The sequence below is a fragment of the Eumetopias jubatus genome, unplaced genomic scaffold (genome assembly GCF_037043125.1).
Source record: "Eumetopias jubatus isolate StellerSeaLion01/CBP00866 unplaced genomic scaffold, mEumJub1_p1.0 scaffold_7, whole genome shotgun sequence".
In the NCBI taxonomy this organism is placed as follows: Eukaryota; Metazoa; Chordata; class Mammalia; order Carnivora; family Otariidae; genus Eumetopias; species Eumetopias jubatus.
In genome coordinates, this window is record NW_028274813.1 from 21,245,897 (window position 1) to 21,260,459 (window position 14,563).

A 14,563-nucleotide genomic window follows, 5' to 3' on the forward strand; every position below is an offset into this window, starting at 1 on the left:
CATTAGGGTACATTCTATGAAATAACTTGTTTATACACTTAAAATTATTGATATCAAGAGGTTCAGGAACGCACACACACACACACACACACACACACACACACACAGACCCCTTCAGGCACTGTTTCAGGTTAAAGGACTCTAATGAGATGTGACAAACTGGATGGACCTGATGATCTTGGATTTTCTACTGTTAGAAAGGACATCATTGTGGCAAATTGGCACGATATGAATAAAGTCTGGAGATGACAGTATTGAATCAGTGTTAACTATCTAACTCTGATAATAGTTCTGTGGCTATGTTAGAGAATTCATTGTTTTCAGGAAATACTAACACATGTAGGGATAAAGAAGCATCATGCCTGCAAATTTTTTCAGTTGTTTTAATTATATACATGTGTGCCAGTGCATACACACACTTTTCATGCATATATGAAATATGTACTTGTTAATGTATATTTTAATAGATACAGAACACATATATTTCTTTTTTGTCAATGCAGCCCTTCAAGTTGGATTTATGTGAAATCAACATGGCATAGCCAGGGGCCTATTCAAGAATAGGAAATGATCTATTTTACATCAAAAATGTTTTCTAAACTTACTTCCAAGTGACTTGTATTTACGATAATATTGTTTGAGTATTTTGAGGGTCCTTATTTGAAGATCTTTCTCTTAGGATCTTACAGTCTTAATTTTGCATTTACCATCTCAGTTTCTAACCAGTGGTGTGAACTCCCGCTGAATCAAACTTTTGAGTACAACTGTTTTCAGTGGTTACTTTATCATTATATCCAAACTATTAATAAAGAGGTTTGTGGAATTATTTTGCTCATTCTCACACAGGAGAGGGGAAGGCTCTGGGCCACTATCCAAGCCACACTTCAAGATAGCCAGTCTCAGAGTCATAAGAAGTAGCATTCTGACTATGCCTTAATATTGACCTAAAATCCTTAAACCATCTGGCCCCAGACACTTCTCTGACGTGCCCTCCTCCCTCTTTTCTGCCATCTCCTCCCTCACTCGCTTCAGCATCCACAGGGCTCCTTGCTGTCCCTGGAGCATAACAGACATGCTCTTGCCTTGGAACATTTATCGGGGCTGCTCCTTATTCTGGAAGGCTCTTCACACCCACATTTTTTTAATTTTTTATATTTCAATTCACGTGTAATTAACGTACAGTGTTATATTTCTTTTAGATGTTATGCATATCAAAACCCCAGTGAGCTATCACCTTAAACCTGTCAGAAAGACTAGATCCACTCCCACATCTTCACGGCTCACTCCTCATCACTATAAGTCTCTGCTCAAATGTGAGCTTTACAGGGAAGCCTTCCCTGACCTCCCTGCTTTAAATTTAAGTGGTGGTCCCCACATACCCTCCAACACCCTACGCCCCTTCCTTGATTGTTTTTTCTTTATAGTACTTGTCACCTTCCAATAAATTATCATTTACTTATTTATTTTATTCTCTTTCTCCCCTGGCTAAGAATTAACTCTATGATTTTGGTCTATTTTATCGATTGCTGAATCCCCAGCACCAAGAACCCCATGTGTCTCCCATTCGTTTTCGGAGAAAGAGAAACAAAGAGTAGCTCCTGACAAACAGGAGCAGGCTTGGCACTCACAACCAGGCCATGAGATTCTCCTCTTGGACATAAATAATCTCAGAATACCAACCACAGACAGGTTACTCTGAGACAAAGCAAACCATGTCACAATTTTACTTAAGCACAAACAGAAACGAGTTCCCTGGGCCACTCATAAAGTACAAAACACTTCCTCTCTTGGCTAAAATAGGTAGCTACTGTTTCTTCACCAATGATAGCTTTATCTTCATTCTGGTTTCCTCTCCTTTAAGGTAGGGCTTACTGACTGATTTCTACCAAATCATGGAAATCGGGGGTACTTCTAACAGCATCCAATTTAGAGCAAACCCAGCTTCCCTGGATCCTCCCGCCAGTTACACAACCAAAGCCCAAATCCTATACTAGGTTCTTTCTAAAGCTCCCTTCCTGAGACACACCGTGCGGTGTTCTTCCTCATTGCAGGAAGTACTAAACCAAATGTGTTCAACTACAGGTGCGTCCTTAGTGGCCTTCGGCTGAAGGGCATTGACAGTGCCCAGAAAATATTTGTCGAAGGAAGGAAGGAAGAAGTAATGGCTATCCTATGACTATCATGTTCTTTTTTTTCTAATTTATTTATTTGACAGAGAGAGAGAGAGAGAGCACAAGTAAGCAGAGCAGTGGGCAGAGGGAGAGAGAGAAGCAGGGTCCCTGCTGAGCAGAGCCTGATGTGGGGCTCGATCCCAGAACTGGGATCATGACCTGAACTGAAGGCAGCTGCTTAAATGACTGAGCCACCCAGGCGCCCCAGACTATAATGTTCTTAACCCAGCATTCATTGATTGAATACATTGCCATCTACTCAGGAGTTAAGCATTCTGAATTTAGTGGAGCTCTAAGTTGTGGATCTCCACCTTATAAGGTTCACTTAATCAAGCTCTTATTGAAATATAGCTTTAATCCAGTCTTTCTCCAGAAGTAGTAGTTAACCATCTATGAAAAACTTAGACCAAAAGATGCCTGTCCATTTATTGAGGGTATAAAGGTGTCCTGGCCTTTCCTTTTATCTGGCATGAGTCCACACTGCTTAGAAAGGACATACACCCCCAAAGTCAGTGTCACTTCTACCAATGAAGTTGGTAGAGCCTGAACACACACACACACACACACACACACACACACACACACACACACACCACACCTATTGATTCTATCAGCTTCGAAGCTTAGGTATTTTGAATACTGTGCTCTGCAGTTGGGATCTATACTCTGACCTTTATGACAAGTATAACTATACAAAGTTACATGTACATTCAAAGCTTATTTGATTACTAATTATGTACCTGCTATTTACAACCCTGGAATTATAGTTAATACAATGAAGTATAAAACCACTGTCCACTTACTCAAGGAGCTCAGAATGTGCATGAGGAGATGCCAGGTTCTATCTCATGATATGGTGCAATAATTTCAGTTTTCATTTATCTGTGAGATATAAACACAAAAATAAGGACTTTAAGGCACCTCCTCTGTATCAAAGAAAGTACAGGCTTCTTTAAGTTCTAAGGGGGAAAATATCCTGCTCCTTGTCCCTCCTAACCATGCCCTGGCAGGGAGGTTGGTACAAGTGCTGACAGCCTGTGCACACGGCCAGCCAAATAGATGTCTAAGAATAGCACAGGAGAGGATACACTTGACTAGAGTTAGTGACAGTCACTGCATTCTCAGGAAAAGGCTCTAGGGGTTGTCTTACCATCCTTAAGCAAAGAGCACACTGGATTTACGTCCTCAGCATTTTCAGGAGGTTCTTAATATGTGCTGGTTGCTTGATTCATGTCAATGGAATAAGGTCACCTCAGTGTCCTCTGCGTGAAGAGGCACTTATAATCTACCGCCATGGAGGCTTATGCTGTGTTGTAATGCAGAGCAAACAGGCTTTCTGCGACTTGGAAATCTATGACAGTGACACAGAACACTGATATGGACAAGTTAAACAGAATACAGACAGCTGAGCAAATATTAAAGAAGTCTATAAATTAATAAATAATATTAACATTTTGTACAAGTACAGTGAGTACATAAGTTTAACTGGGAATGTTGGCAGGAAACCACGAGGAATGTATGCCTGGACTAGATAAGGCCATGCAGAACTCACAACCTTTTCACTAATTAATCATCGTGCAATCTAGCAGGCTGAAAAAAATAAATTTGGTTTTCCTACACCGTGTTCTAGACCTGCTTTGGAGACTGAATTGCCCCAAAAAGTCAAGGTTCTATGAGTATTCTCCTAAGATATCCATTACTCATTGTTGGCTAAAGACAATAACTCTAGCAGCTCTAAACTTTTTTCATATTAAGGGAATAAAACTAATTTTATTAGTCTTTATACAAACTAATATTTTGATTTCCTTCTTTGCTTTGACCAAGCAATCAATAAGAAATAGTATCTGTAGAACATTCTATAATTAAAGAAGTACTTTTTTCCTCCATATCTCTTGAGATATGAACCTCACAACAGACCTGGTGAAGAGAATATTATTAATATACTTATTTTACAGAGGTGCAGAAGAGTGAAGTAAATTTCTCATATACTAGGGATGCAAACGTTCCTTAATATTTCCCTGTAAGATATTTTAAGATTAGACTTACAACTTGGGCTGCCTGGGTGGCTCAGGTGTCTGACTCTTGATTTCACCTCAGGTTGTGATCTCAGGATCATGAAATTGAGCCCCACATGGGTCTCCACACTCAGCACAGATTCTGCTTGAGATTCTCTCTCTCTCCCTCTTCCTCTGTCCCTCCCCCTGTTCTCACTATCTCTCTCTCAATAGATAAATAAAACCTTTTCTTGAAAAAAAAAGATTAAACTTAGATAGTAAGTACTTACAAAATCTTATTATTAAAATACTTCATAAGTAAGACATATCTATCAATTGACAAAAATTATCTAGTGCTAGTAGATGGCAAGTCCATTGCTATACACCTATATACTGAATTATGTAATTTTCTCTGGCCATAGAAAGTTTGCATCCCACTTAAAAGGCAAGTTTGTGAATGTTCTGTAAACACTTAGAGAAATAAAGAATAACGAGAACTGGCCTGGTCAGAGAAGAGGCTCAGCCAAGATGAAACAGAAGTGAAAATGGGAAGGATGCCATGCTTGTGGCTCAGAGAAAGCAAGGGCAGTAGGGAGAGGGTGAAGGAGCCTATGACAAGGCAAGAGTGTGTTCATGTGGATATCAGAAAAGCAGTCAGAGAAGTGGGAAATGCGTTCATGCAGCACTTAGCACAGGGCCTTAAATATAAGAAGCACTTGGGAAAGAAAAAGATGAAAAAACAAGCTGAGTCTCAAGCACTGAACATTCCCTAGTTTATCAATCAGATAATAACCGCTTATCTTGTAGAAGGCAGAAATTCTTCCCAGTACTTCCCCAAGAAAGGAGAACCGTCAGCCCAAGTTCCTATTTTGTCAGAAGTTCAAACGTTTTTTGATTCTATTACAAAGGCAGTCATTGAAAATTTTTGAATAGGAATTTTAATTTATTTTGAACTGAATTGAAATTTAATTTTAAAAGCAAAATTAATCTGGGTCCATGTGGTTTTGGTGAGAATGAAAAGAGAGTGAGGTTGGTGAATATAGCTAGAACTCAGGTGCATCAGGCAGGTAAGGGAAAGTGAGACCCCCAGTAGGGAAGTTTTCAATGAGAAAGAGAAAAATGCTCACAATGACAGGGGCACCTAGCCAGTAGAGCATGCAACTCTTTTTTTTTTTTCTTTTAAGATTTTATCTATGTGTTTGACAGAGAGAGAGGAGTGGCAGAGGGAGAAGAAAAAGCAGACTCCCCGCTGAAGAGAGAGCCTGACGTGGGGCTCCATCCCAGGACCCTGGGATCATGAGCTGAACCCAAGGCAGACACTTAACTGAGTGAGTCACCCAGACTCCCTGAGCATGCAACTCTTGATCCCGGGGTTGTGAATTCGAGTCCTACGTTGGCTGTAGAGATTGCTTAAAAAATTTTTTTTTAAAGTAATAATAAAAGAGTAATTATATAGCTCAAATTGTTAGGATGTGATGATTGATAAGATGAAAAAGGGAGAAAAATATACCAGAATTTACTCTATGATTTAAAGTCAAAGGAACTCTGAGGAAACACTGTTAGTGACAGAAATAGAGATGAATGCCAAGGAGGTAACAGGAGAATAACAGGACAATATTTTCCTTCATCCCCCCCGTCTGATGTGAATGTGGAACAGCAGTTAGCTTTTTGGGTTTTGCAGGGTTGTTTTTTGGTTTTTGTTTTTGTTTTGTTTTGTTTTGTTTAGCAGTTAGATTTTTATCCTCATCCTGAAAAAGAGGATTTTCTATCAAAAAAGAAGAAAATGCCTGGAGGTATTAATATATGTGGCCAGTGTGGACTTGTCCAGAACCCTGACCTCAAACTGAGCTGAGGACTGAGTTCAACTCAGGACTGAGCTGACGGTGGGTGGACAGAATTACACAATTTGATGAAGGGGCAGGAAAACCAAGCCACTGCCTGCTACCCAGTGGGAGCATGCCTAGAGGTGGTACTTAATACAAAAGACTATTTCGTTGTCTGCAATGCAATGGCCATCATCTTTGTCTCCAAATACATTACTCCAGCCTCCTGAACTCAGTCACCGAAGAACAGAACAGTGTAACTCACAAAAAGAGAGGGATAAGGACAAGTGCTTGAAAGGGTTTTGGCAAAAACTGTTGGCACGTTTTCCAGATGATTATTACTTGGTGGCCCTCCTAAAAATGAATACTAGCATTGAAATGATCTGCACCGGATGCGGTTTATTTCCTTTTGTTTTATAAGGGAAAGGAGGAGGGGTAGTGAGTTCCATCCTGGTTTCCCTATATATGGCATTGTTTTATCTAAATTCAAAAAAAATACTTCGAACTCAGTCTAGATGTTGTATTTTTCGTAAGTGTTGATATCACTTTGTCCAATTCAAATTTTCTAAAAACAAAAAACAAAAAACAAAGAGGAAGAAGAGCTTAACACATTACAAACTCTTAACCTTATAATGTGTGTTCCTTGATATATACATATGTGTTGGCTCAAAAAAAGAAAAAATAGGCTGTGGGTTGGTAGCCTTGAGCTAACGTCTAGCCGAGGTGTTACCTAAGTAAGTTCTCTTGACTGCAACAGCCACCTGCACTTTTTTAAATCTTGCTCCATGACGGGCTACGTTTTTCGAGACCACACTTCGAAAGAGGCCCATGAAGTGCATTGTGGGAATTGTAGTCCTGAGTTACTTTCTTTTCTTCCCAGCCCTGGACTCACGGTCTGTTTCCGGGATGGTTGAACCCAGGATCTACCAATTAGCTGGGGCCATGTCGTGAGGCCGTGGTCCAACCGGGAAAGCCGGTGTGGGAATATCGCAAAAATGATTGGCCAACGCCTGACCCTGGGGGCGGGGCAATAAGGTGGGCGGGAAGACTACGGGGATTGGGCACAGAGCCCGAGGCGGCGGGCGGGGATTGGCTCCGCACTAGGGCAGAGAGGCCTGGGAAGGGGCGGAGGAAGGAGACCAGAGCAGGAAGAGCAGCGGCGAGGCGGCGGCGGTGGCTGAGTCGGTGGTGGCAGAGGCGAAAGCGACAGCTCCAGGGGGTGGCAGCGGCCGCGAGAGCAGAATGCGGGTCCGAGTTGGGCTGACGCTGCTGCTCTGTGCGGTGCTGCTGGGCTCGGCCTCGGCATCCTCGGGTCAGTATCCGCCCCCTCGGACTGGAGGCCGATAGCCACCGCACCCCCCCCCACCCCGGCCTCCATCCCGGGGCAGGGCCGTGGGGGCTCAAGCTGGAGACTCCACTCTCTCTGGTCACACCTCGCACTAGCGTGTCACTCGCTGTCATTCCTCGGGGTTTGGCTGGCCTGGGCTAGAGGGGGTGTTTCGGGAGCTAGAAAGGGAGGAAGAGAAGGGGCGGTCACCCTGCCCACACCTCTCCTCACTTAACAAACTTTACGCGACTCCTCGCGAATGAGGAATTGACTCTGTGGGAATGAATCCCGTCAGCTGGCTTAGATCCGCAGTGACACCTGAGCCTTACTGGAACTTCCTCAATTCTCAAACAGATTATGTGCTTGGGATTTGTAAATTAAGTAATGGACACACCTGGGGTTATCACTGAGCAGAGCCAGGTGCATCAAAACCGGGATGTTGACAGTGGTTTGGTGGATTTGCTTAGCACCTGAGGTGGCCCCTTGTCTCTTTGTCTATTTAAAAATGAAGACTTTTGATGTAACTGTGTCCACTCTTTATCCCTTTTTAGGAAATATTCCCGAGAAAGTGGTGTTTATCTCTGTCACAGTGTTTCTGAGTTGCCCCATGTTTGTTTAATGTAACTTTGTGATTTTTTTGAGAAAATCTCGGTCCCTATAAATTTAAAATGTATAGCAGCTGATTTTCATGTTTTGTATAGATATATAACTTCATGTGCTTTTGAATTGATTTTCCAGTTAGCAGATTAATACTATGGTTCTGAAATGTATTTTTCTTTTTTAATAGTTCAATCTGCCTACATCAGAAAACTTTTATTTTGAAAGTGTTGACAAAGAAGCACGTAGTGTTTGTGAAGAAACAGTACAGTAAAGCTTTTGAATTTTCATCAGTTTAGTTAACAAGACAGCTGTTCTGTGGCTTTAAATTTTTTTGGAACAAAGCAGGGTATAAATGTCAACTCTCTCTCTTTTTTTTTTCCCAACAGAAAATTTCCCAGATGGCTATTTGAATCCCCAAATTATCTGTCCTAGTTGTAAGTCAATGCCATAACGTCATTCTGTTTCTAAAATAAGAGGTCTAAACCTAAAATTCTATCCATATTGTGGTTTGAGATACCATTTCAAAAGCAACAAGCATATGCTAGTTACTTTACTGCCAACATCATGCTTTGAGGTCTGCCTTCCCCCTTTTTAGTAATGGTTTGCATTCATGACCAAATCTCCAAAACTCTTCCTAACTCTTAAAGCACTGTTAGCAATTATTTGACCAAAGGAAGTATGAAATGAAACTGTTGATTGTAATGGATAGAGTACCTGATGGGCCATAGACCCCATGCATCAGAATTCCTCTTAGGAGTTTGTTAAACGTGCAGTTTTAGGTCTGGAACAGGTCGGGGCATCTGTAGTTCAACAAGCTTCACAAGTAATTCTTCACACTAAAGTGTAAGAATGACTCGTTAAAGAACATAGTAAGTATCCCTCTGGATTCAATTTGCAGAATTTAAAGAAAATTAAAGCCCTACAAACACTTTCCTGTGTCTTCCGTTAACTAGATTTCATATACTTAAGAGCTTCAGGTCAGTGGAGATGGTACTTGAATAAGTCATTTAATCAACAGTTGGGATTCTTGGGATGTTGTAATAGCGGATTACTAACACTGAAGTGTTAAATCTTTGGATTGTGTTGATGTAAGCAGAGGACTGGGTTCGAAAAATGTCTGCTCTGATTTCCATCGTAGTGCCTGTGCCAAAGCATTTCTCTGGCAGAGGCAAAATCCATACTTAGCCAGAACTAAACAGCGGAGATGTGCATGCTGATAGGTAATAAAGGCACTACCATGCTCACGTGAAGTGCAATCCTAGTAAAACACTTATGTGAGGTAAAGTTTTAGAAATTGAGTACATGGATTTTCAGTTGACTTTTTTTATTCATTAAATTGCTTATGTATAAAGTCAGCCTCAGTATTAGTTTAAAGATTTGCTCCTATTTAAAAATCAAGTCTTGGGCCATAATTTTGCATTGACTTAAAGTTTGAATGTTAGTGGTTACCAAAGCAAGTTGCCTATTTACCAGGTACCATCAGCCAACAAAGGGAATCTTGATCCTATCACTGTTAGTAGCTGTTATTTCATATCTTGTTTTAGAGGCATATAAAAATACAACACTTTTACTCAATGTTTTCTTTTTCCTGTGATTAAAGGAGGAGGTTAAAAAGATATTTCTCCATTTCCTCAATAATGAAAAATGCTATAAGTTTTCTCACTTAGAAATACTCATTTTCTTATTTTCAGCAGGAAGAGACAAATGGTTTGCTTTTTTTCTTTATGCCAAACAGTGTTACAGAATCTTTTAAATTAGGTCCACTGCTAAGTATTTCAGGTAATAGTTCTATTATCAGATACTCAGTAAATTTCAGATTGCAGACAATGTTTAATTTCACTGTTCTTTTGTTCCTTAAAACATTGAGTCAACAGGACAGATGGTATTATTCTCTTGACAGGTTGAGAAGGAAGAGGCTGACCAAACTTGCTATATTGAACCATGTGTAAAAATTAATATATAATGAAGCCAGGTGTTGAACTTTGCTCTCCAGCCCTCAGTTTGGAGTAATTAAAAATCAGGAGTATTGTAGGATCTGCACAGATTCAGTGATAAAGCAGAGAACAGGATGTCTGCTCTCTTTTCACCAAACTCTTAGGACTTTCTGTGTTTGAAGGTCTCTCAGTCTGTTTAGTTTACATGACAAATTGGAAAATGAATTTGTGATGATTACTTTTCCCTGAAAGAATATCCCTGGTACTTTTTGCAGTTTGGTTGGCTGATATAATAAAAATGAAAATTGGTCTTTTTCAGAGGAAAGTATACAGTTACTAACGTAATGTAAACCATTATATTTTGGATGTCATACTGTTGAATGAGAAATCTATAACTTTTCATTGAATTCTTTTGCATTTTTTTCTTGATGTCCGTGTTCTGCTAAAAGCATTTTCTTTTGTTTATGCATAACTTCAGTGTCTTTGTTACCTGACTACTACATATCAGAAGTTTCTAGATTATAAGCAACTTCTATAAAAGTGTTATGTGAATGGATATATCAGTGTGAAAGAGAAAATAGCTTATGCTTTAAGACTACCATCTGGAGTTGACTTTCCCAGTTTAGTAAATGAGAGAGAATTCTTTTATTTACCAGTAACCTTAGCATATATTCCTAGTTTGAGACAGAAGCATGATGCAATTCACGTGAAATAACCCTGATGTCACATGTTTCCATGTCTCTTGGAGTTCAAAAACACATTTTGCTATTCGAATGTGTAATAGCTTGTAGTGTCTCAAATGTATATGTCTTCAAATTTATTTATAGGTATCTGTGTTATATACTTATTTGCTGCATATGTGACCTGTTGTGAGAAGGTACTACATTTCATGATTTAGTGATTAGTGATTTAAGAGTTCCGGCTCATCTAAAGTTTGGGGATATACTGTATACATAATTTACACATTTAACATCGGTTCTTGATATATTAACTAGTTAATAATTTGTGATTATTTAAACACATCCATACATACAACTTTGATATATAATAGAGATGAATTTTTTTTCCTTTAGCCAAAGGTTTGCTGAGAATAGAATTTGAACCATATGTTAGAATTTGGGCTTTGGTTAAAACTTGTGAAGAAGTTAGCATGAAGGATGATTGTTAATTAAGTGCCATCACTACCTAGATGCTAATGGGTACTGTGGGACTAATACATGCTGTACCCTTCTCTTCCCTACCCATCAGAAATAAAACATATTTGGAAGGTAGTCTAAAAGTAGTAAATGTGAAACTAGCTATAGTTTACGTGTTCTTTGAATTGACAGCACTTTTCTTATATAGCAAAACCTCACTAGTAGACTAGTTTTCTCAAATATTCAAAGGAAACAAATACTATGAAATAGTGTTGTATATTTTATACATAATGAGTTGGTTGTACTTCTTAAAGTTAGCTCACTATTTTGATAATACAAGCTCCAAAGCATGTTTTTGTTATGCTTGAAAGAGTTAACAAGTTATGAATAATATTTAGGATGTAACCATATGAAGTAAAGATAAATGGCAACCATAACACCAAATTTTCTGGTAAAAAGCACAGGGTTTTATAGCATTTTGTCTTCTGATTAATTTCTCATATAGCTTCTGAGCTTATAACTGAAGCTCACTCCTGGATAAAATCAGATCATTTTAAGAGCAAGAAGGAAGCCTAGAGATCATCTAACAGTTGTTGTTGTTTCTAAACTGGTCAGGAATACAATGACCAAATGTATGTGTATGGACACTGTGTTCAATGTATTTGTGTAAGAACAAGAAAAAGAATAACAATTAGAACAGAAGTAATAGCAGAAAAACACAGAGTAATAGAAGGAAAATTAACATAATTGGACAAAGTCAAAGCAGCAGATAAGAATTTGGAAGAAAGGTGTAGCCAGGGGCTGGATTCATTGTTTATTTAATATGAGATACTGATTTCTTAATAAATCTCATGTGAGTGAGTACATGATGGCATGATGCTACTTTTTGCTTTTATCTGGTTAACTCTTCAGTAGAGTAGAACACAAATCCTAAATATCTTGGTCTGGCAAATCTGTCACATAATAATAATTGTTAGTGTCCATCTTTAGTAGTCTCAGTGAACAGTAAAATGCTAATCAGCACTAAAATAAGCTCTTTAACTCCAGATTCTGAGCAGGGGAAAATAATAGGTGGAACCCTGAACCACAAAATCAGAGATTGATTTTTATAAGTTTAGTAACTCAGTAGTAGACTAAATACGAACAGAAGAAATTGGATGGTATCTGAAGAATTGTCTGGTTTTGGTGGTGGTGGTAGTGGTGGTGGTGGTAGTCGGTCTTCTCACCTGAATAACAGATGAAGCTAGTGCCTTCCCTGGGGAAAGAGGAAGAACTACCCCCATCTCACCCCTTGTTTTCCTTTTACCTAATCTTTTCTGTACAGTTGTTGAATACAACCATTTTTTAGATAATTCTAGATATATTTATCAAGCGTCTGGTGATTATTTGTTGTATTTATCAAGTGCTCTAACAATACCTGTGATTTCCCAACAAGAAGGATGATGAAATTGTCTTAAAATTTCTTTACAGATGAAGAAGGCAGTCAGGATGAATCCTTAGATTCCAAGGTGTGTACAAAAATTTGCATTGGCCAGTATTTGATGCCCAATTTAAAAGCATGAATTATGTGTCTTAGAAAGGATATGAAATCTATCTTTTGAGCAACAGAATTGGATTAAGAAAAAAAAAACGTACCTGGTATCAATACACTAGTTCTTCTGGGGGGGAATCACTGACCTGTAGGAGACAGAATAATAAATATTTTCATTCAGAGTGTTGGTTATTAGGTTTAATTTTAACTCGAATGTGCTGTGTGTGTAAGAGCCTGAAGGTAGTAACATTCTTACTGCCTAGTGAGAGATTGATTTTATTCCTTTTTTTTAATTTTTAGTTTTTTTAAATTTTGAAGACTTAACCTCTGCCATTTGTTTCCACTTCTGTCAATTTTTATAAATCTGTAGAGTTGATACACTTAAATTGGTTGAGTGAATAAGGCTGATGATGTATCCAAGGAGACCATTCAGTTATGATCTCTGATCTCTGGATTTGAGAGAATATAGATAAGAAACAGAAAGTTGTAGTACAGGGCTATCATAAGGGAAAGTATAAGCTATGTTGGGAGTTTGTAAGGGCTCCTAATCCAGGCTTCAGGAGTTAAGGAATGCTTCTGGTGGCAAATAACATCTAAGTTGAAACTGGAAGAAAGAGTCAGGCTAGGCAAGTGATGAAGGCATGTGATGAACACATACCAAACTTAGAGAGATGAGCAAGTATGGCACATTCACAGCTGAAGGAGATATATCTGAATTAGTAAAAGTAATGGTCAAATTGGGTGGGAGACAGTCCTGATACTATTTGAAAACTAAAAATATTTTATATTTTCAGACTTCTTTGCCATCAGATGAGTCGGTAAAGGACCACAATGCAGCAGGCAGAGTAGTTGCTGGGCAGATATTTCTTGATTCTGAAGAATCAGAATTAGAATCACCAGTTCAAGAGGAGGAAGACAGCCTCAGGAGCCAAGAAGGGGAAAGTGTCGCAGAAGAAATCAGCTTTCTAGAATCTCCGAATCCAGAAAACAAGGACTATGAAGAACCGACGAAAGTACGGAAACAAGGTAGTCTGGACATTTTCCTTGCTTTTGCCTAATTTAGGAAGGAGACAACTGAAATTTTAAACAAGTGTAGAAAGATGCAGAAGTCTGGTTTTATTGACTGTGAACCACATATAATGTGTAGAGTGTAATAGTTTATTATTTTCTAGATTTTTATATATCACAGTTATTCACTTAACAGATTTGACCCAAGTTACATAAACTAAATTTGATAATCAAAATTGCATTTGTATTATATTAATATCCTAAACATCTTCTTTTTGTACTCCAGTATGTAATTATCTGCCCAAGTGGTACACAAAATGGAAACTCAAGAAAGATTATCTAATATGCTGCTCTGGTTATTTTCAGAATTGTGTTAGGATTTTTACTACAATAACCTTCCCAATAACCCTAGGAAATTGACGTAGGTCTTTATCTAACTGAAGCTTACATAAACGTTGATCCCCTTCTGACTTTTACCTTCTTGACACCCTCTGTTTTTAAATTTAAAACTTGCTGTTTCTCATAATAGTGTGCTAAATACCTGTCTTTCTAAGAATTAATTATTAATCCACTCCGCCCTGTCCCACCAACCTTCTGTCATTTTGTTTATTATTTCAAAGATCACTACGATACCCACTTATTGCTGTTACTAGCCACTTTTGGAAATTGATCCAGATTTTACCTTTCAAAAATATAATCTTTTTTCAAAATTAGAATTTTTTTTATTACAAATATCCATACCCATGAATAGAAAAACCATGTCTAAAAAAATTAAAAGTACTTTAATCCCATCAGCTAGACATCACAGCTATTAACATGATGGAGAAAACTCTTTTCAGGCTCTTCTCTAAATATATAGTTTTAAGAAGACTAAATTGGGTCAAAATGTATATGATATTTTACAGCCTGCGTTTTGTGCTTAACAGTTTGTCTTGAATATTTTCCCCTATCATTTAGTATTCTTTTACAATTTTATGGCTATAAAAAAATTTTTACAGCCCTTGGCTGGCTAATTCGGAGGAGCATGTGACTCTTGATC

General features: G+C 38.4%; 1 protein-coding gene across 1 annotated transcript in view; it reads left to right on the forward strand.

Moving 5' to 3' along the window:
- Positions 1-7,141: 7,141 nt before the first annotated feature.
- The window catches only part of SEL1L (SEL1L adaptor subunit of SYVN1 ubiquitin ligase), a 55,638-nt gene continuing 48,216 nt past the window's right edge, over positions 7,142-14,563 (forward strand). Inside the window, exons 1-3 of the mRNA XM_028097846.2 lie at positions 7,142-7,300; positions 12,456-12,493; positions 13,311-13,542. Of these exons, the coding sequence (XP_027953647.1) occupies positions 7,231-7,300; positions 12,456-12,493; positions 13,311-13,542 (340 nt within the window). The 5' untranslated portion in view covers positions 7,142-7,230. The remainder of the gene's footprint in view (positions 7,301-12,455; positions 12,494-13,310; positions 13,543-14,563) is intronic.